The 24,058-nt window shown below is 37.6% G+C and overlaps 1 protein-coding gene across 1 annotated transcript in view; it reads right to left on the reverse strand.

The window, feature by feature from the left end:
- Positions 1-24,058, reverse strand: part of LOC126188852 (inositol polyphosphate-4-phosphatase type I A) — a 260,606-nt gene that overhangs the window by 92,499 nt on the left and 144,049 nt on the right. The window contains exon 7 of the mRNA XM_049930493.1: positions 9,909-10,114. Within this exon, the coding sequence (XP_049786450.1) occupies positions 9,909-10,114 (206 nt within the window). The remainder of the gene's footprint in view (positions 1-9,908; positions 10,115-24,058) is intronic.

Raw genomic sequence — 24,058 nt, forward strand, 5'->3', positions numbered from 1 at the left:
CTGATGCAAGGTCCTGATGGCCATCATTATAACATTTAACAGTCTGTCAGAAGTGTTTCAACATACTGTTTTCATGGTGCACTGCTTCAGTGTGTTGGCACCAACTGATAACTCCTCTGATGTGGTTACACCTTCCAAAATGAGCACTTGACATAAGTCCTCTGGCACACCCTTCGTTAGATGTGTCAGGTTACATCATATTCGGGTTCACTGTGTGGTGTGTAACACAGCTCCAAATCACTCTGCGTATACAAATATGTCATCTCCCCCATGCATTGGTTTTCATTTTCCAGTTATCTGGCTATGAGGGCATGCTCTGGTTGTTGCCAAAGGTGTTCTTAATTTCCACCTGAAATTTGTGCCACGTGTTGGTTATTTCCTTATTTGTTTTTCATCCCACAACTTGGCTGTACCATCCAAGTAAAAGTAGACACTGGAAATACATGGCATTCACCTGTTATATTTCGCGATACGGTCAAATTCCTTTAGCCACTATGTCAGATGCTGGCTAGTGCCTCCCAAAAATACTGTTGGATGCCTGACTTACATCTAACAAAAGCTTTTGTATCCATTTACACCTTGACAATGTGTACCATCAGTGGAATGTACTGTTTGTATTCCGGTTCCTGGCTATGAAGGTGATGGCTTTTGTGTAACCTTATTGGAGCCATGGTGTTATCAATATCCAAAGCACCCAGTGCCCTCCAGTAGACTATGTCACACAGAATGCAGAATCTAGAATCAGTTACAAGACTGGGTCATCAACAAAACTAACACAACACAATGAAAGCAAATTCCCTGAATACATTTGGATCTGGACTGGATGTATCAGCAGAGAACGCTTCTATTCGTACATAAAATTTACAGAAAATTACAATGGTTTATAAAAACATAAGTCTTAGAACAACCTGAAATGCAAAACATTAAAAAATAAATGACTGCAGGAGGTAGGAATGAAACCAATGCCTGCATGTCACCAGCAGTGAGTACTGAAAAGGCTGCTGCCCATTTTCAGGAACCAGATATTAGTCTAGCCTCTCCACAGATAGACCTTTGATGTGTTTGCACTTACGGTGCAGCTACCTATATCGCTGAGGCATACAAATCACATCACTGTGACAAGATTCATTATTTATTTATTTATTAGAAAAATCATTGCTGCACCGGAGCAAATGGAGACAGGAATGAAGAGATCAAGGAGCAGCCAACCATGTTCCATGCCTGTTTGATGGGTGACATGTCACTCGAACATGCAAGCCATGCTAGTGGTACCTGTCAATTTCAGGTGAACACTTGCACATTCCTAGGAATATGTGGCCTGTCACTGTCCTGATAAAATACAGCACATGGAGTTGTCTGAAGAAGAGCTCTAAAATGTTACTGATGAAGCAAGTGAGACCCTTGGATAATATGGATAATTTAGGAGGGAAGAAAGGCTTAGATGAGAGTTTGAGAATACTATGCTGCTGTAACTAGTTCTTGTGACCATGAGCTATTATTGCACTGGGAGGCAGCAGTGAAGGCCAAGCTCAGTTTTGGCATAAACAGAGGGAGTATACTGGCAACACAGAACACCCTGTTGCAGGGAATGCTCTACAACACTAGTCGTGACCTCAGTGCCTGTTTCACTGCATGTGCCATCTGGATTCTTCTCCCAGACACCAGTTTCTCAGAACTCTGCAGGTGAGAACTAGCACTACGACATGTCCTTGGTTCTCACCACCCATCTGGCCTTAATTTATGATAATGTCTTCCATATCAGCATTTCTTCATAGTAACTACTCCTTTCTTCACTCTGTTTTAGTTTTCTATATCTTTCATTCTCTGGTCTTTCTATTTTTCACCGTCCCTCTTAGCTTTTCACTCCTATTACCTCATGCATGATGCTTTACCAGTAATCTATATCTTGCATATTACCCTGCCTTCCATGTTTAAGATCTCAAGTTTACAAATCTTGTCTGGTGCAGCACCCAACAATCAGTCTTTCCTTCTCATCCTGTTCGCTAAGTATCCCCTGACCTGGGGTTCTGGATGACTTTTCCAAACTCTACCACTTTTTCCTAAACCTCTCCAGTCTGTTTCCCTTCACCCCTCTTCCTTCCCCCTCAACCCTTCTGCCAGAAGAAGGAGCCCCTGGTTCTGAAAGCTTCCACAAACTAAACCTTTTTTATGTGTATATTCTCCTGCCACCACTTGGTGAGTAGATTTTTATCTATTCAATTACACTGTATTGTCAAAAATTGATTATTTTCAGCTAATTGCATAAAATGATGCACTGAGCTCTTAAACTTTACTGTTGATGGCTATGTTGTTCAACAACAAAGTCTTCCAGACCTTTATCATTACAGAAGGATCAAACACATATGCAGCCATCACTGTAGAACAGTTTGTAGCAAGACTCATCAAAACCATTATTTTTGCAACTCAGCTTGCCAAAGATGGTGTTTAACTGACCATTGTGTCTAGAAGCTTTTTTTTATGTTTTCTGGACAATGGCATGAATGGCAACAGATCAGCACACAGCAGACAATATTTAACCAATGACACAGACAGGTTCACACCTGTGGGCTTCACCATTGAGTGAAGATTGTAGATGAAGCTCACAGACCGGCAAAGACAAGATAGAGGTCATGCCATGCTATGAGCATATTGCATAAGTCCTCTACCCACTCATGACTTTCACTCACCAAATAAGAAAAGTGAATGCTTGTGTATGTATATACCATAAAACCATTCACAGTAAATAATTTATTAGAATATTTTTCATTTAAATACTTATTTTACTTTTTTTGTTTCCTGTATCTAGCTGACCATTTCATCTGTCAAACTGATGTTGAATAACACATACCTTTTTTAAAAAAATCACACTGAAGAGCAGAAATCACATAATATCATTTACAAAATTGACACAATTGTAGAAGAGTCTGTCACAGAGTACCTTTGCAGTTGCATTGCAATAGAACTAGTGTGGGCTCAGGTGAAATCATATGTTGCACACATGAATAATTAAAAGACATTGAGTTTTTAGAGTGTGGGGCTCTGGCAGTATTACTCTCATAAAATAGAAAAATAGTCACACACACAAGGCATGTCTTTTACAAAAGGCACGGAAATGAGGAAGTCCACTGGAACAAAAAGTGGAAGAGTTGATGACAAGATTAGGGGATGGTAGCAGCAATTGCCAAGACAGTGATAGTGATGTAGGAGATGTGGCTAATGATGACACAAACTGAATACTGTGGCATCTACCCTCTTCCATAAGATCTGGGTAAGAAATGCATCTAAATATTAAAATACGTATTGAAATACTGAAACATCATGACCTTTACTTTATCTCAACATATATTTCCAAACCTTTTCTTTTTACTGGGTTAAAACAACAGTCAACGGTGCAATAATATTTTATTAATGACCAGTTTCGACTTCATGTAGAAGACATCTTCAGGAAAAGAGAACCATCTGGCTGCTGCTGGTGGCTCCTTGGATGCTCACACAGTAACACGACAGTAAACTTTTCTTTTTAATTATGAAGAGAGTATGTTTTGATCTCCTGAGGTTATTAGTTTTATCACACTTCAATACTATGGCACTGTAATGGCTCTACAACTTTCTGGTGTGATATTCATAGTCAGGCGGCCAGGACAGTTTCTAACCATTGATTTCACGCACTTATCACAGATGCATAGCAGCATTGCCAACATAGTTGCCAACTGCCACAGACATTCTTTCAGCAGCACAACTACAATCTTGCTGCCTAATTTGACACATGCTGATATTGCAATCTCTGACATTCTACATCTACATCTACATTTATACTCCGCAAGCCACCCAACGGTGAGTGGCGGAGGGCACTTTACGTGCCACTGTCATTACCTCCCTTTCCTGTTCCAGTCGCGTATGGTTCGCGGGAAGAACGACTGTCTGAAAGCCTCCGTGCGCGCTCTAATCTCTCTAATTTTACATTCGTGATCTGGTCGGGAGGTATAAGTAGGGGGAAGCAATATATTCAATACCTCATCCAGAAACGCACCCTGTCAAAACCTGGCGAGCAAGCTACACCGCGATGCAGAGCGCCTCTCTTGCAGAGTCTGCCACTTGAGTTTGTTAAACATCTCCGTAATGCTATCACGGTTACCAAATAACCCTGTGACGAAACGCGCCGCTCTTCTTTGGATCTTCTCTATCTCCTCCGTCAACCCGATCTGGTACGGATACCACACATTAACGTGAGATGATGGTACTGGCTTTTCAACTTCATTTGACAGTTCTTCAAAGGTCTTTACAATCACAGACGTGAAGGTGCTGACCAGCCTAAGTGTATGATACCTCTCTACAATCTACAACTGCTTATTCTTGGTGCACTGTTTACACATCTCCCAAGTTTTCATTTATTTGGGCCACTCTTCCTGGGTGTTGCAAATATCCCAAATTTAAGTATAGGTTTTATAGTATGTATAGGAATACAGTAATATAAAACTGTCAAAATGATTACACACATAATACACAATTGTCAAAATGATTACACATGTAATATATGTATATTACCCAGCACAAAGAAAAGTAAAACAAAACTTTTTGTACGGCTGATGCCGTTTTGTTCAGGCCTAATTAATTCAAAGATCTAATATCACGACCTTCAATCACTAGAAGAGTCACTGGCCTAGAATGTCAATCAATACAAGTACTCTATATTTCAAACTGCGAGCAGTCTCTTCTTCCCCAATGTAAATATAAGCTGGTGGCCATTTGCCCACAGCCAATTAACTGTAACTGGTAGTCTAGTTTACATCTACTTCTACATCTACATACATACTCCGCAATCCACCATACGGTGCATGGCAGAGGGTACCTCGTACCACAACTAGCATCTTCTCTCCCTGTTCCACTCCCAAACAGAACGAGGGAAAAATGACTGCTTATATGGCTCTGTACAAGCCCTAATCTCTCTTATCTTATCTTTGTGTTCTTTCCGCAAAATGTAAGTGGGCGGCAGAAAAATTGTACTGCAGTCAGCCTCAAATGCTGGTTCTCTAAATTTCCTCAGTAGCGATTCACGAAAAGAACGCCTCCTTTCCTCTAGAGACTCCCACCCGAGTTCCTGAAGCATTTCCGTAACACTTGCGTGATGATCAAACCTACCAGTAACAAATCGAGCAGCCCGCCTCTGAATTGCTTCTATGTTCTGCATGCTATGTGCTGCATGCTAATAAGATTGTTCATGAACTTACTCTGTTGTGTTGTTTTGCAGGATCTTTTAGCACTGACTAAATTCCACTGAGCCCCAGGCTGATACTATTTTTTTTAACTGTATAGCTGAAACCTGTTTTATTCACTATGTTATTTATATAACTATGTTATTTATATAACTTGTAACACGTAATGTGTCTTGAACTTTTGTGTATGGCCAGTTTTTGAGGGGGGAAAAATAGTGATAAGGATTTTGGAATGACATAGTATTATTATTTCTATCCTAATGGATGTAGAAGAATTCCAGTTTTCTTATGAAAGAGGACGCTTTGAAACTCATACAGCATCAACTTTAAAAATTACAGCAGCAACAGAAACAACTGGTGTAGCAACTGCAGGACTGATAACTATAGAAACAGCAACAGCTACAGCTTCTATAGATACTGCTACAGTGGCATGATTACAGCTTCAGCAGTAGTAAAAGCTTATCGAACAACTCTTACACGATCCACTCCATTGTCCCAGCCCTCATTTTTTGATCTCATCAGCCTTCGTTACATTCCCAGCATTTGATAGTGTCTGTGAAGACAGGAAAGACTTTGCGAGAGACTGATGTTACCATCCTGGGGTAACTCATTTCACGGACCAAGCGTTAAGGTAATTACTGCCTGACCTGGTGCAATCCACAAATATTTTGACTGTTATGAAAGTTTCTTATCTGAATGGAACTTTTGTGCTTGGATTTATTAAATGCAAGAAACAACCTGGATAATCTGATATGCAATCGGTCTGTGAATTACAAGGCATAAATTATTGTTGCCATTTCATCTGATTCAATTTGGGGTGTAGCTACTCATATGCACACAGCCTCATATGAAATTGAGTAATGCAGAATATATGGCTTTTGCAATCATGTGTTAAAGCCCTCAACTTGAATACTTCATAAGTTAAGGACATCTTTGAAGTTTCCTGATTGTTCATAATGGCTTGTGAAAATGTCATACAAAGGACAGTGCACTTACCACAGCACCTATTTACCAAACCATACACACTTATCTGCATCCCCAATATTACCATGCTCTGCTATATTTCCCAGAATGCATCAAGGAATAGAATACCCATTTTGCCATGCCTTTATTAACACTGTGTTGAGCTCATACCAACATTCTGTAACAGAATGAATAATGTCATGTGTTTGGCTGAATGGAGTACGCACACACAAGGTGCATCCACCAGTTATACCCACAGACAGAAAGTTACGTCACAGCCGCACCACTGCTGGACATTAATTACATTTTTGGCTCGACACCAGAGCAACAACAACATTCCTTGTAGCCTCAACTGACCAGCATGAGATGCACTGCTTTCAAAATGCAGCGTAACATTTGCCACACACTGGTAGTCACTAGAGCTGACTTTGGGCACCTGATAAGTGTAAATCAGCCATGTGTCTGCTGAAGTTCATGAAGATAACTCAAAATGTGTCATGAATATATATGGACTGAATTTCTTTAACACTTCTGGATTTTCATTAACTGATTTGTCTGAGGTCCTATCAAGTAGTGTCCTGTCCATAGTCATACATCACTGATCCAGCAAGAATTTCGAAGGCCACATCCCTCTTCATGCTGACAGCACCCTTCAGTTTTCACAGGCACAGCTTGCACTATGTACTGTCACAAATGATGTGCTAGAAGTTCAACTGAAAGCCTGAACAGCAGTTCTCCACCACATTTCATCTAACACTTCTGACATCCCCACATTACTGTCCTCACATCTGATGGGTCCCTGCAAATTTCCAGAAACTAAAAGACAGTGAGCAATGCAAAATCCATCATTAATATGTTATTTACCTGTTGAGATTCCTGGAGGAATTATTTTCCTGGCAAGCAGCTGGTCATTTTCCTCAAATATTCAACTCATGGAAGAATAATTTTAGTTACCATTCAATGGGATCACACACGTTCAGAATGATCTATACTCTTTCTGGCTTGTACCAATATTTGTACAATGATTTTTGGTATCACTTACTAGCTAATATTCACAATTTATAGAAGAACAGCTTTCACATCCTACACCAATTTGTGTACACCTCAATAAGCTGATAATCATGGGAAGAAACCAAATCAATATGCACAACTGGTGACAGATATTCTTGATAATAAGGTAGATGAGTCTGCACTGAAACCCAGGGAAGTGCCAGTTCTTCCAGCATGATGATGAGTACTTGTGACATATTCTCAGAAAGGATGGGGTACGGCCTGTGTTGTTCTCTAAAATACACCATTAATTCCCACCACAGAGCCACAGTGACAAATTAAAATCTGTGCTTCATCCTCGACACAGCCAAATTTTAGTAGTACTGAATGAATTCCATAAAACCAACTTCATGTACCTGGATCCCACAATGCAAACAGACCATCAATCAGTTGAAACACCACCTGTTACAAGGACTGTGCTTCGTGTACCTCACACCAGGCCATTGACTCACTTTGATAACATATGCTTCAGTACATAGCCTCACTGCTTGCTGGATGAATCATAACATCCTATCACATGTGATTCAAAGAGATGAAAAGAACTATTTACAAAAAGAGAAAGAGGTATAGCCTTTCTTTTATAATTCAGACAATGCACAACTAACACCAAGTCTGCTGATAACTTGCCCTGGCTTTGTCTTCTTTACTTTCCACAATTTTTGCATGTCCTCTTTTTTCCATATCAATTGCAGTGCTGAATGCTGTCAACTCACCACTAAACAGTAAGTATCTACGGTCAGATGACCTGTTTGGTGCAGCAGCAAATTTGTTTATGGGCCATTACATTGAGTTACCCATAAAATGCCGAGAACAATGTTTGGTATTTAAAATCATCAGTGTCATATAACTGAAATGATTTAAATAGTGCACGCCATGAAATTAATTAGGAGGCATGAATGTTACCCGTGTCTGGAATGATGCCTCGTGGCAACGATGAGAGCACGTCATGAGTTAATTAATATGTTTACAACCAATGTACATATTCTATACAAATCATGGATGCATCTTTGCATGCATTATTAGGTATGTCTTTGAACTTGTAGCATATCATGCACTGAAGGCTGTGTTTCTATTGTACACCCAAGTACACATTGATTCATTGTTAATACTCATTGCTACAATTCTTTGTGGCAGACTTATATGCCCTGCCATGCAAGGAATCATGTCCACATCTGGGTTTGATTCATGGGAAGCAGAAAACTTAAATTTGAGTCATCTGCTTCACTGCTGAAAAAACTTATATGTAAATGACACACAGGTGCATCCCTTGCTGAAGTAGTTTTTCGGAAAATGTTTTATTTTCTGCATACAAAAATTAAAAACTATAGGTTTTGGATTCTCATGATTTTGTGCTATGCAACTGTTCTAAAATCACTGCTTACAATACTTCGTAGATAAGTAACTCACTGCCCATAGTTCAATGAATTTACAGTTAATTGTATGAATTACGATGGCAAATGGAAGGGAGGCAGAAATTTTCATCTTTTTTTGAAGTGCATCTCCCAGACATGTATGGAAGCACTCAAAAATTTAGTTATTAATTCCTGAATGTTTTTCAGTTCTCCATTTCTAAGGTGTCAAGAAGACCGTGCCCCTGTCTGTTTCCTCCTTTTAGAAACTTACAAACCCATCAATGGTTATGAGCAATGCTGCTACTCTTCACTTGGTAGACTTTAGGTTATACAAAGATATGCACAAAATGTAGCTTAATTTCAAGGTGTACACACAAATATCTGAATATGTTAAGCTGCGTCCACACTGACCACATAACACAAAACACTTCCTGTTGTTGGTACAGCAGACAAATCAGAGGGTTCATGTGCACTCAGTTTGGCTGTGGCTTTATTGTGTTGTGCAAAACTGTAGATCCAAGGAGTTCTGTCATTCACTGATAGATGGCAATGGCACCATTTTCACAGTCATGTTTGACAAATTCATCACAGTTCAGTCAACTGGCTTGAAATATTTATAAATTATATACACAAACCTTCCTCATAAATCAGTCTACCTCTTAGTAAAAACCCTATCAAAATCCCTAAAGCAGCTCCTGAGATTAAGAAAGAAGTGCAGAGGACTTGAATTTATATATTAGAAATTTTTATCATTTTATTTGTCTCGTCTACTTTCCACAATTTTAGCATGTCCTCTTTTTTTCCAGGTTAACTGCAGCGTTTGATGTCACCAACTCACTACCAGTCGCTCATTTTACAACCACGTAGACATTGGGCTATGCTATAGAACAATCTGTCACCACAACCTGCATTCCAAAAAATAGTACAGATGCAAAAAGAGATATTGCCAGTTTGTTGTTCTGTTCCTTTTCTGTTCGTACATGTATGATGCCATACACGGCATCATCATTATGTTACAGGGCACAGGTAATATCTGGTACTGATAGCTTTAGTTGGCCTTTTTTCCCTACGTAACTCTGTATAACTATTTTTATCAACTTATTGCTAAGTGTTTGAGTTCCAATCTAATTGCTGTTTTCTGTATTCCTATTAGTGATCCTTTTTTCTGCCTGCTGTACAACTGGTTATGGGTTGCTTGCTACATTATGATCTGTCATCTGTAATATCAGACATTTTGGAGTTTCACTACAGGTAAAAAACATCATTCGTTATAAAGTATAAAAATACCCCAAGAACAAAAATTCTTGTATTAAAATAATTTATAACTTACAGCAGTTGCTGAGGGAACTGGAAGCACAAACGACTCTCAGCCATTAATTCATGTACACAAATGTCACCACCAAGTCCAGAATGGAATCGGTATGTCTGAACATATGGTGAAGCAAAGAGTTGAGGTAGGTGACCCTGATTCGGCAGCTTCATTCTGGTGCCAAGGCGAGGAGGCAGTGACTGTGACCGTCTATGTGAGTACACCTGCTAAATAAATGAAACAACAATAAATATTCCTGGTACCATTAAGACATCTTCAACAGCAATGGAGTATCACCTAATGCTTCTTAAAGATTAATTACTATCATGGTTTGTCAGAAAGTGCTGACAAAAATTATTGAGGTTGTCTTGATTGACAAATGATGTTTCTAGAGTGACACTGTCTGAATTTGGAAAGTAGATTATAGATGACTGCACATTTAACTGAAATGAATGAAACAATGAAATCTCACAGCTTCTGTCAATCATATGATGTAAAATTCAAAAGTTGTATTTTCTATTTGAGTATACTGAGATGCACCATGCAATCAAATAAAAGATGAAAAACTGAAACAGATGCAAGTTCAAACTTTAATTTTGGCTTGAAAATGGAGTTTATCTTTCAAATATCCCAGACAACATAAGAGCAATAAATATATTGTAGCAACTGGACTTTTTTTTTATGAAATCATACAGCTTAGGCTGTTAAAACATTATTTATTGTGATTGCAATGCAGAAGGTTTATTACTAATTAATACATTAATCAAATAATCTTTGTTGAATATGAAATTCCTTTCCACATGCCCAAGTTTCCAATATATCTGTAGTGTTTGCAAGGAAACTTATTATATGTTACATCAACAATCAGTGGTGACTGAAGGGCAACAAAAGTAGCATGAACACAATAATAATAGCTTCTGCATGCAGTATATGAGAAAATTAGTATTTTATATTTTTATCTACACACCAAATAAGAAAAGTAAGTGTTGTGCATGCACATGAGATAAAACCATTCATAGTACATAATTTATTGAAACAGTTTTTAAAAAAAAGGAACTTCTTATTCAACATCAGTTTGCCAAATTAAATGCTGTGCTAGATAAAGGAAACAAAAAGGAAATAAAGTAGCATAATTATTAAAATGAAAACTTCCTCTGACACAAGTACAGCATTGTGGAGTTACTACTTCTTTTGTAATGTCATATCTGTACCTTAATATTTTTCATTTATAGTATATCAGAGCTCTTTTTTTCTCATCACAAAATTATCAGTTTCATGGATGGAACGCTTTTTAAATATGTGCACAATACAAATAAGGTATTGTGGTTACCATACATCCATAAGTGGACTCAAAACAACATGTCAGCTAGAATGGTGTGGTGGTGGTGGTGGTGGTGGTGGTGGTGGTGGTGGTTAAAGGGGTTTCCAAAGGACACTACAGCACAGATCAACTGAAGTCTGACAAAAATAAATGTGGTTACTTGTACAATATTATTAAAAATATTAACAGATTTCACACTGAATAACTGACTCTGCATTTGTGAAAGCTTAAGGAACTGTTATGATAATGTGACCACGCATCCCCAGCTATGAATATCCTGTACATAAAAGCTATGTATATCCTGAACATAAAAGTATGAAGAGAAAAAGTTAGTGAGGTCTCCTAGCACAGTAACTTTCAACACCAACTACACTTTGCCTCAGGCTGGTAATATTTGTTTACATTACTTTCTCCTTCACTGGTAGGCAGAACCTGAAATGGAGCTGATAAGATAAGAGGCAGGATGCTCTCTACCACAATCTGCTCCATGTGTGATACTTCCCTAATTTTGTTTTGCCTTTTCTTCTTATATCACAAAAAACAGGTTGCAAAATGAAACATAGCTCCACCTATTAATCAAAACCCATCACTAACAACTAATTGATGCTGCACAGTGATTTACAATGTCTATATTAATCATATTAAATCACTGGGTTTCACATTCCAGCATAGCATCGAAGGACGTATCCTGTTGCTTGGAGGCAACAGTTAACTGTGAGTAGTCTTACAAAACACATGATGATGTAACACGAGTGAATTTTAAGTTAATATGTCTAATTCAGTATCTGATTATTATATCAACTTACATAATCATTTCTCATTTTTTAATGTTTTAAGTATATGGGGCTAAAAGTACACACAGAATGACACAACTTAGTATTTTTCTACAGATAAAGTTTTCACAAATACATCTACAAAAATTCCTTAATGCTACCTCCACTACTCATTGAAAAAATATGCAACAATCGTTCAGAAAAATTGTTACACATGCAATATTGGGGCTCATTGCTCATTAACCACAGCAGATAGATAGATACATGTTCTTAAGTTTCTAAGACCAGTCACAAGTGCAATCCATGTATTGTTTATAGTCTTAATAATTTATTAATGAAATGAAAATATGAGTGTGGATTTCTTATCACAACTCAAATTTTCAAAGGGGAAAAATCCAGCGTAATTCAATTTGCAGATCTATAACAATGTGATTCAAAGAAGAATTAAGTATGCTGTTTTTTGTTGTATACAGACAGAAAACAAGGACAATCCATTAAAAGAAGCAGCTGTACATTATGAAAATCAGATTCAGGTGACACATAACATGACACATCAAATAAATGATAGATATCCCCCAGTTACTTACACCCCATGATGCATTTTGGGGTAGATGTACAACTAAAATCATATATGAGATGGCTGTTCATTTGGTACATCGGTATGTGACGACAACTTTTCCTTCTCCGTTACTTATAAAGATGATATGATTCTTCTCAAAGCAATCCTCACTATGTGGTGGGTACCACTTTCAGTATCTCTCAACCATTCTACAAACTGGTACTGCAACCGCCTGAGAAAGAATTGTGATTGTTCCTTATTGTGTCAATTCAGTGAATATATAGTTGGTAAACTCTATTAAATATTTATAAAAGGCTTAAGTTAGAAGTGTTATCAACTCATAGAAGAAAAAAAATCAAAGGTACTAAGATACAAACAGTTTGGAAATTGAAGCTTATCACAGCAAGAATAAAATATGAAGCAAACTGAACATTTGTGACAAATTAAAACTGCATATTGCCCCAAGACACAAAACCTGACACCTGCCTTTCTGGACAGTGTGCTATCAATTGCACTACCTGCAAGAGCCAGATATCTGTGTTGGAGTCAAAAACTTGCACACTGTTTCAACCTGTCACAAACATTCAGTGCTGTGTATACTCCTTCTAAAAGAGTAAATGTCAGAATGTAAATTGTTAAAAAACAGGAAATGTTTTTCAATGTCCTTGCTTAGCTATTGATGGTAACTGACCAAATTACGATAATTTGTTGTACACCTCTGAGTGTATATACTTAATAATCATTCAATATTTTTCTCTATTATTATTATTATTATTGTGAAGCCTCAAATGTTTCTCTCCAGTCAGAGATGTTTTGTAAATTACGTTGACAGTAGAACAAGTGTACTGAAATTAAATGTGGGATGATGCAAGCGAAGGATCACCCTGAACTTAAAATTGGTTAGTCTTCTAAAAACTTGGTACTGAAATTACTGCTCTTACCTCCTTCACTTCGACTTTTCTCCAGCTACTATCTTAACATATGACTATCACTTGTGTGTCCTTAAACGTCTTAAACACACAATAATACAAGGACTAGATACACAACAAACACCACAGGCCATGCAACTTTAACATGGCACAGCCATAAATGGACACAATGCCCAAACACGTAACAGGTAATACTGTTTATACAATTGCTCATAGTCTAATCACATATAGTTCTCACAGGTGTGTTAAGGCTGAGGTGCACAAAACAAAGAAATCAACCAGAAATGTGAGACTTTTTCCCAAAATTGTTTATTATATTGTCGTCACATGAATTTACTGAATGCTCACTGAGAGAGAGGCAGAAAGGCACACATCATTCTTCACAAGTGCTGAATAATACTAAGTAATTTCTTTCTACTCTTAAATTTTGTCTACCTAAGCACAATTGTTTACTATCTACATTTCCATTCATGAGCAGTGATCTTTCAATGATACATCACTGCTGTCTTCTGCATGTTAGCTTTTTCCTGTTTCACTTTATATGAGGCTTAATATAGTTTTAAAAAGTAATTTAAGATTTAAACAATGTGCAGCTGAAATAATTATTAATTATCTTGATGATGTATTCACACATTACTTGACTAGAAGTGTACTACATTATCAAGGAACATCCAGAAATTAATTAAATTTTATTGACACAGGACCAATAACAACAGAAAGAATGAAATTACATATTCAATGCAGGTGCCATGTACTACAATAACAGCATCTATGTTTTTATTTCAATCATGTAATTTTTCACAGATTAATTAATATATGAGTGATGCTAGATTGTGAAATGAGTGAAGATGTAAATTAAATTAAAAAAAAAAAAGTGTAATAAAAATTTTTATTTCAGACATCTCAATGGAACGGCAGATTTAAAGCAGTAAAAGCTCTTGGAAGGAGTAATGAAAAAGAAGAATATACAAAGAAAAAATTCTTTGCTATTATGTATATCAATATGTCACAATGATGAATCCATTGAATTCGAATAGATGCATGCAGTATTTCATTCTATTCAGTTTTCATCCAAGTTCAGATGTCAACACTCTGGTTACTGAAAGATTATCATGGGCTAGTAAATGACTAGGGACCTCTCACACATTCGTTCAATTAGCAACAGGTTAGATGGATGAGAAGAATAGAAAAGAAACAGTGTCTGTTTTACATATAAGTATTAAATATTCCTTGCACTATATGGATGAATACTGTGTTTATGAAATACAACTCCATGTATGTACAGAAGAAATGACACCAAACCAATCTCTACAACTTTGCCAAATCAGTAGTAATCCCTGTAGGAAACAGCCACAATATGGAGCGCATTACCAAAATTTTACATCATCACACTAGGCATTCATGTGATATGATGTTTGATAATGGTTGATGCATTCAGATCTACTGTCCTAATTATACTTGAGAAATGTTCCAGCAGATTACACCAAAATAAGACAGATGTGGGGAAAAATAAAAATTAAAAACCACAATGCCATTCTCATATTGACTAGCCTACAGGAAGTACACACACACACACACACACACACACACACACACACACACACACACACACACACACACAGAGTCTATGTTGAAGTAGGAGTAAATTCTAACAAAACAATGGGGTTAGCACAGCTGTGGCAGTGTTCCAATGTTCCAGGGTTTACAATCTGTCATTGTCATGTCAATTACACTTCAGTCATCTCATGCTGACATTCAAACTGTGAAGTCCAGTTCTGACATTATGTTGCTTCTTGTGCATGCAAGTGTTCATGTGCTACAATTGTGTATTTAAATGACATGCATAATTTGAATGAATTTCATGTTGAGAATGTAATTATGTCAAGCTCTATCGAATGTCAGTTTTCCTGTTCCACACTACTCCAAGAGAACATTTTAAAGGAAAGGAATAGGAACAGAAACCAAGGTGTTGAGCATAATTAGATGGCTTAGCTGGTGGAACACAGCTTGCAGAAAGCTGGTAACTAGGTTTGGCTCATTTAGTTTTAACCTGTCCCACATTAGTAATTCAGTGTATGCTCCACCACACAAGAATTTAATCTTTCATACCTTGTTCATGAAAATGAAACTTTCACACACAATAATTTGTGAGATTTAAAATAACAGAACAGTGAGAAATTAAGAAGAATTGGATGATTTCACTGCAGTAGGAAAAACATTTTATTCAAATGATATAAAAAAACTAGCAGATTAAATAAGTACTAGACAGACAGCTTTTAAAAAGGTTTTGCACTCTACTCCTGACCACAGACTAGGAAGAGCTATGGGGTAAGTCACTCGGATGTGCAGTACTGAATTTTTGTCACCAACACACAATGCCTCTAAAAGTCACATGACTTCATGATGTTTACCTGTGAAAATAAACTGTTTCTCCTGTCACATATTTCAATTCGTATCCTTAGCAGCAACAGTTATTCACTGGTTCTTTTACTAATAAGTAATTATGTAAAAATAGTTAAAGTATGAATAATAATAATAAAGTTTCACTCTTTACGTAAAATGTAAAAAAGCATTGATATCCCATAAGCCATGTGATATGTACTATTTAATGTTGAAAAAATGTTAAATAGTCTATGCACATTGTTTAAAGGAAATCATTACACATTGTGATGTGTTAATGGAGGTAAATGTACACCTGTATTCCCAGTACAGTTCGGCGGAGCACACTGTGTATCCAATTGTGAACAAGACAAAAAGGCTTATGTACACTCAGTCTGTCAACATACCTTGAAGGATCATATCAAGTTTATACTGTGCAGGTGTAGTCGGTTTACAGCAAGAGGGGGTTGTCCACACAGAAAGTTGCCCACAAAACGCATTCACCATGGTAACATCATACAAAAATTTAATATCGTGTGAAATGAAACACCAAATATCTGCCTTGTAGTTTCGATTCATAGTCAACAATTACACCTGATGACTGCCACCTACAAATTACAGCTCATGGGTATCCTGAAGAAACTGCAACAGAACTGTGGACTGTTTATTTATAGGCAACTGGAGGGGGTGGGGGGGGGGGGGGCTATGTAGACGCAGGCAGTATGCGGTTGTTTCTACACGATCAGCCTGCCCTCTATGTATTCATGAAGATTATCAGAACATCACCCCTCCCCAACAACTTCGAAAAACAAGACATTCTGAAAATAGCCCACAAAGTTTTTGATAACATCATTTTAAATGTGGCTGGAGCCAGAAAATGACTAAACTTCACAATCCACAACCTAGACCTGAGGCTACATTGCAGAACAGTCTGTCATCACAGCCAATTTCTTCTCCATTCACATTCATTAGCTTTGTAACTTCAGAACCAAACTATTAACATTCCTACCTAATCTTGACAGTGGCCTACACTACAGATCAGTCAATCAGCACAACCACTTTTCTTCAATGTTAATTCACACATTTACCAACAGAGGCACTCGTCTGTGAGTCTGTGGCACCTGTTTGTACAGACTTTGCAATACTCCCTATTACAGACCCCAGTTAGTGTAACTGACTTTCCTTCAATGCAGACTAACACTTAAGTTTAGACAAAATACCATGATTCATTAACAAACCAAACGAACACACATTACATTATACACTATTTTGAAATGAACAAGAATACAACAAAATGAAGCACCAACTTCAGTCAACTTTATGTGCTTGACACTCGTGATACTATAAAAATTTGGCCATGAAGCCATATAGTAGCAAAAATTTCATTGTACTGGCCATATCTTCAATCACAGCAACAGTCAATGAACAGCTACTGAATTTCTTTGCCATATCCAAAGCAATTAACAATTCTGACCACAAAACAAAGAACCCACCAATACCTTCAATTGCAACCAGTCACTAATACCATGACGAATAAGTTTCAGAACACTGAAATTCAACACTTGACAGAGCCACCACATATTACTTAATTTCCCCTTCATTGTTGTTGTTGTTGTTGTCTTCAGTCCTGAGACTGGTTTTATGCAGCTCTCCATGCTACTCTATCCTGTGCAAGCTTCTTCATCTCCCAGTAACTACTGTGGCCTACATCCTTCTGAATCTGCTGAGTGTACTCATCTCTTGGTCTCCCTCTACGATTTTTACCCTCCGCACTGCCCTCCAGTACTAAATTGGTGATCCCTTGATGCCTCAGAACATGTCCTACCAACCAGTCCCTTCTTCTTGTCAAGTTGTGCCACAAACTCCTCTTCTCCTAAATTCTATTCAATACCTCCTCATTAGTTATGTGATCTACCCATCTAATCTTCAGCATTCTTCTGTAGCACCACATTTCGAAAGCTTCTATTCTCTTCTTGTCTAAACTATTTATCGTCCACGTTTCACTTCCATACATGGCTACACTCCACACAAATACTTGCAGAAAAAACTTCCTAACACTTACATCATCAATACTCGATGTTAACAAATTTCTCTTCTTCAGAAACACTTTCCTTGCCATTGCCAGTCTACATTTTATATCCTCTCTACTTCGACCATCATCAGTTATTTTGCTCCCCAGATAGCAAGACTCATTTACTACTTTAAGTGTCTCATTTCCTAATCTAATTCCCACAGCATCACCCAATTTAATTCGACTACATTCCATTATCCTTGTTTTGCTTTTGTTGATGTTCATCTTATATCCTCCTTTCAAGACAATATCCATTCTGTTCAGCTGCACTTCCAGGTCCTTTGCTGTCTCTGACAGAATTACAATGTCATCGACGAACCTCAAAGTTTTTATTTCTTTTCCATGGAGTTTAATTCCTATTCCGAATTTTTCTTTTGTTTCCTTTACTGCCTGCTCAATACACAGATTGAATAACATCGGGGACAGGCTACAACCCTGTCTCACTCCCTTCCCAACCACTGCTTCCCTTTCATGCGCCTTGACTCTTATAACTGCCATCTGGTTTCTGTACAAATTGTGAATAGCCTTTCACTCCCTGTATTTTACCCCTCCCACCTTCAGAATTTGAAAGAGAGTATTCCAGTCAACATTGTCAAAAGCTTTCTCTAAGTCTACAAATGCTAGAAACGTAGGTTTGCCTTTCCTTAATCTAGCTTCTAAGATAAGTCGTAGGGTCAGTATTGCCTCACGTGTTCCCATACTTCTACGGAATCCAAACTGATCTTCCCAGAGGTCAGCTTCTACCAGTTTTTCCATTCATCTGTAAAGAATTCACGTTAGTATTTTGCAGCTGTGGTTTATTAAACTGATAGTTCGGTAATTTTCACATCAGTCAACACCTGCTTCCTTTGGGATTGGAATTATTATATTTTTCTTGAAGTCTGAGGGTATTTCGCCTGTCTCATACATCTTGCTCACTAGATGGTAGAGTTTTGTTAGGCCTGGCTCTCCCAAGGCTGTCAGAAGTTCTAATGGAATGTTGTCTACTCCCGGGGCCTTGTTTCAACTTAGGTATTTCAGTCCCCTTCAAACATGCCATATTTCAAATATGGCACCCAGGCATGATGTAAAATAACACAGCATCGTGGTATGAGTAGATAAGCAGTTGTTAGCATCCTAGTTAGACAATAAATGGGCATCATTTGGTTTCAATATGATGGACATAAGGAATTAAGAGGGAAGTTTAAACTGACTGTAAACCATGCTCTGGGGTAGAATGTGCTGAGTAACTGGACGAAGTGTGGAAAAGATCTACAGCATTTTAATAACAAAATTTGGAAAATGCTGATGTCAGAGATTACTGCACCCTTGGTTCAGAAAAGAACACAGAAATGTAGACAGGCAAAAGCCAGTAGAGATTTATGTGTCTATAAAAAGACTGATGTGCAATGCAAGCAACTACCTCCACTGTCATATGTTAGCAAAAGATCTTGACGAGAACCCAAGAAAATTCTGGTCCTATATAAACTCACTAAGTGAGTTGAAGACTTCTATTCAGTCACTCACCAATCAGTCTGGAGGGGTCATAGAAGACAGCAAAAGGAAAGCTGTAGTTTTAAATTTTGCGTTTAAAAATACTTAACACAGGAGGAGTGTACAGACATACCATTGTTTAACTGTTACAAAGATTGCTGTATGGAGGACACAGAAATAGGCATTTCTGTGTTGAGAAGCAACTGAAAGTGTTGCTAACCCATAAGTCACCAGATCTGGATGGAATCCCAATTCGCCTTTACAGAGACTACTTATTAGCACTGGTTCATTACTTATCTTGTATTTATTGCAAATCTCTCTCCCAGCACAAAGCCCCAAGCAGCTGTGGGGGGGGAAAAAAATATTGAAAGTGTAAGTGACCCCTATACATAAGAAGGGTAAAACAAAGGTTCTGCAAAATACAAACCACTATCCTTAACACTGGTTTTCTGTAAAATTCGTGGGTGTATTCCGGGTAAACCAAAGGACATGCAAAATAGAAACCGCTATCCTTAACACTGGTTTTCTGCAAAATTCGTGGGCATATTCTAAGTTCGAACATAATTAATTTCCTTGAGACAGAAAAGCTTCTGTCCATGAATCAGCACAGATTTATAAAGCATTACTCATGTAAAACTCACTTTGCCACTTTCTCTCAGAATATTCTGCAAATCATGAATGAAGGCCACCAGGCAGATGCAATATGCTTAGATTTCCGGAAAGTGTTTGCCACAGTGCCCCACTGTAGAGAGGTAACAAAGGTTCGAGCATACAGCATAGGTTCTCAAATAAGTGAGTGCCTCGAAGACTTCTTAAATAAAAGCACCCAGTATATTATCCTGGACGGTGGGCCTTCATCAGACACAGGGGTATCACGAGCAGTGCTTACGAGATGTGTGAGAGGACCACTCTTGTTCTCTATCTACATAAACTACCAGAGAGATAACATGAGTCGCAATCTTCTTTGTTTGCTGACAGTGCTGTAGTGTACTGGAAAGTGTTGTTAAGTGACTGTAGGAGGATACAGGATGGCTTAAGGAAAAATTTTTATTTGGTGCGACAAATGGCAGCTTGCTCTAAATGTAGAAAAATGTAAGTTCCTGTAGCTGAATAAAAATACGTAACTGAAATGTTTGAATACAATGTTATTGATATATTGCTTGATACAGTCACATTGTTAAATATCTAGGCATAAAGTTACATGGGAGACACAAGGGGCATCACAATGCAAAGCCAACCTCAGGAAATGAGGCCTCAACAGTGATGATCAAGTTTGACAATGTGGTGACCTACAAGATCAACAAAATCTGCTAGTCTGTGGGATTCTGCTGGATACATGCACTACTAGCAATCTTGCTACAACTAACAAAATGGCAGTTAACATCGCTGAACACTGGGGCCTTGTTTGTTAATTTTTTTTATCATCCTTGCTGTATTTTGCAAATTCTTGTTGTACATATTAATCTCTCTCTCTCTCTCTCTCTCTCTCTCTCTCTCTCTCTCTCTTTTTTTTTTTTTTTGCCTGTATTTTATTGGAATTCCTCTGTAACTGATTCACTGTATGTTGTTAATCTCTGTGTGTTTGGTGTTAATGATATACCAGCATTGTAATAATTTCATTTCCTGGACATGTAAAATAAATAAATAAATGTTACACAGAAATATGAAATGGAACACGCAAATGAGGTCAGTAGTAGGGAAGAAAAATGGTTGTCTTTGGTTTATTGGGAGAATTCTACATAAGTGTAGCACATCTATAAAAGAATCTGGTTATAGAGCACTGGTGTGACCCATTTTTAAGTACAGCTCAAGTGTTTGGGATCTCCACCTGGCCGGATTAAAGGAAGACATTGAATCAATTCAAAGGCATGATGCTAGATTTGTTATTGGTAGGCTTGATCAACATGTATTATGGAAATGATCTGTGAACTCAAATGGGAATTCCTGGAGGAAAGATGATGTACCTTTCACAGAACACTATTAAGAAAATTTGGACAATCAGCATCTACAGCTCATTGTAGAACAATTCTACTACCATCAACGTACATTTTGTGTAAGGATCACAAAACAAGATAAGACAAATTAGGGATTGTATGGGTGCATACAGACAGCTGCTCCATTGGTGAGTGGAACAGGAAAGGGAACAACTCATAATGGTACAAGGTATCCTCTACCATGCACCATATACTGGCTTGAGGAGTATGTGTGTACATGTACATCATTACATCACAAGTCAAGGCTGAGACTCAGTACGGTATGTTTTGGTTGACCTGATTTCTTTGCCTGCTGGCGGTTAGTGTGCCTTGAAGTTTACAATAAACCTAATGTAAGCTTTAAATTCAACATATTTCTTAATGCGTTTGTATCCATTTTTGAAAGCAGATTTTCTAAAAGGATAATTAAATGTAATAATGGTAAGTCATTAAAAAAACCTTGGAACATTACAGGTATCAGAGTACCTTCACAACAAAAAAACACTTTTGCAAAGTAACTAGAACAAGTAATGACCCACAAATACTTTCGTATTACGAACAGTACTTTACCACATTTGTACAAAATCCAACAGTACACATAATATCTTGTCTGATATTGACAGATCAGATAATAAAATAAAATCGGTGGTGAACTATTGTTAAAAGAGAGAGAAAATTTTCTAGCTTTTGGAATAAATCCTATTTGCAGCCAGAGGGTTAGTCAATGCTCGTTTAGTTCTTAGTAGTTTAGTTCTTCTGAATGTAGAAAGTTACCCTAGACTGTTCCATGGATAGAATTTACAATGGGAGTCCCATAGGGTTTGCCACTGGCCCACTACTGTTCTTGTTTTACATTAACAATCAGCCACTCTATCCGAATAAGGAAGAAGAATTAGTCCTGTTTGCAGATGATGCAAGCAGTTCTGTGAAGTTGAGCAAAGAAGCATCAACAGAAAAAACAATAAATGATGTTTTTATCAAAGTTACTGAAGAGTTTTGCACAAACTGGCTGACTTTAAACTTTGAAAAAGTGCAGTTCATCCAGTTTTGTATTTCAGAAACATACCACCTCCAATTACCCGAGTATACCAACAACACATAATAAACAAGATAGAAAATTGTAAGTTCTTAAGAGTGCATATTGATGAAAACAAACTGGAGAAAAACATATAGTAGAACTGCTACACTGTTTAGATTTGGCTACTTCCACCATAAGAATAATTGTCAACTTTACAGGTATAGAAGTCAATAAGTTTCTGTATTTTGCATATTCTCATTCATTGATGTCCTACGGGACAATATTCTTGGGTAACTCCTTGCTTAGGCAAAAAGTACAGTATTCATAGCACAGAAGAAAGTAATTAGAATATTAAGTTAATGAGTGGAGTTCACACATGTACATCTAGTAAGTATCTTTTTAAGCATCTGGAAATATTAACAACAACTTCACAGACCTCAGCAATCCAACTACGTTTGAGAGTAACAGAGATATTCACAAGTACAACACCAAAAGGAAAAATGATCTGCATTAACCACTGATGAATCTTAGCTTTGGCACAGAAAGAGATGAAACATGCAGCTACAAAACACTTTGAAATCTACACACAGAAATAAAATGTCTGACAGATGGCAGTTTTAAACATAAATTAAACATGTTTCTCCTTCACAATTCCTTCTACAACACAGAGAAACTCATGAATAAAGGTAATTAGACATTAAAAATAAAACCTGTAAATGACCAGCATGTAGCCATTTTATTATTATTATTATTATTATTATTTCCTTTTTTAAAGCCATAAGTTGTGTATATAAGCTTCTTATGTTTGTTCTACTGACATCTTCTACATCATAAGGTTTATTGTGATTTTGAGCCATGGAACTTCGTGAATGGTTTGCCCAACAAATACTTTTAACACTTGCATGGTATGTTGTATGTGCCAGATTTCTAAAGTCCTAGCTCATTTTTACCAACCCAAGAAGGGATTACACCTTAGCCAGTGGGCTGTAATGCATCTGTTAGTACAATCCTGCCAATTTTTCCTGACATCTTGCTGCCATACAGGTGCGATTCTAGAAGTTTGTCAAGAGGTTGGTGGGGAACAGGGGGGGAGGGGGGGGGCTAATGGAGGTAGGGGGGTTGGGGAATGGAATATCACTTAACAAAAGGAGAGTTGGGGCCTCCATTGACAAATTGGTAAAATTTGGTTTTGCTTCAAGTAGTTTTTGGTATCTGTTTTGGAGTTCAGGGTAAAAAAATGTATATTAATTAATAATAAGGTGCCCATTTTAAGTTAAATGGTATTTATTTGTTTAGATAGTAAGCTACTTGCCACTCTTATTCTTTTGTTAAAATTTGTTTGAAATACATTTCAACCTACACTCCTGGAAATTGAAATAAGAACACCGTGAATTCATTGTCCCAGGAAGGGGAAACTTTATTGACACATTCCTGGGGTCAGATACATCACATGATCACACTGACAGAACCACAGGCACATAGACACAGGCAACAGAGCATGCACAATGTCGGCACTAGTACAGTGTATATCCACCTTTCGCAGCAATGCAGGCTGCTATTCTCCCATGGAGACGATCGTAGAGATGCTGGATGTAGTCCTGTGGAACGGCTTGCCATGCCATTTCCACCTGGCGCCTCAGTTGGACCAGCGTTCGTGCTGGACGTGCAGACTGCG

This window comes from Schistocerca cancellata, chromosome 5 (assembly GCF_023864275.1).
Source record: "Schistocerca cancellata isolate TAMUIC-IGC-003103 chromosome 5, iqSchCanc2.1, whole genome shotgun sequence".
NCBI lineage: Eukaryota > Metazoa > Arthropoda > Insecta > Orthoptera > Acrididae > Schistocerca > Schistocerca cancellata.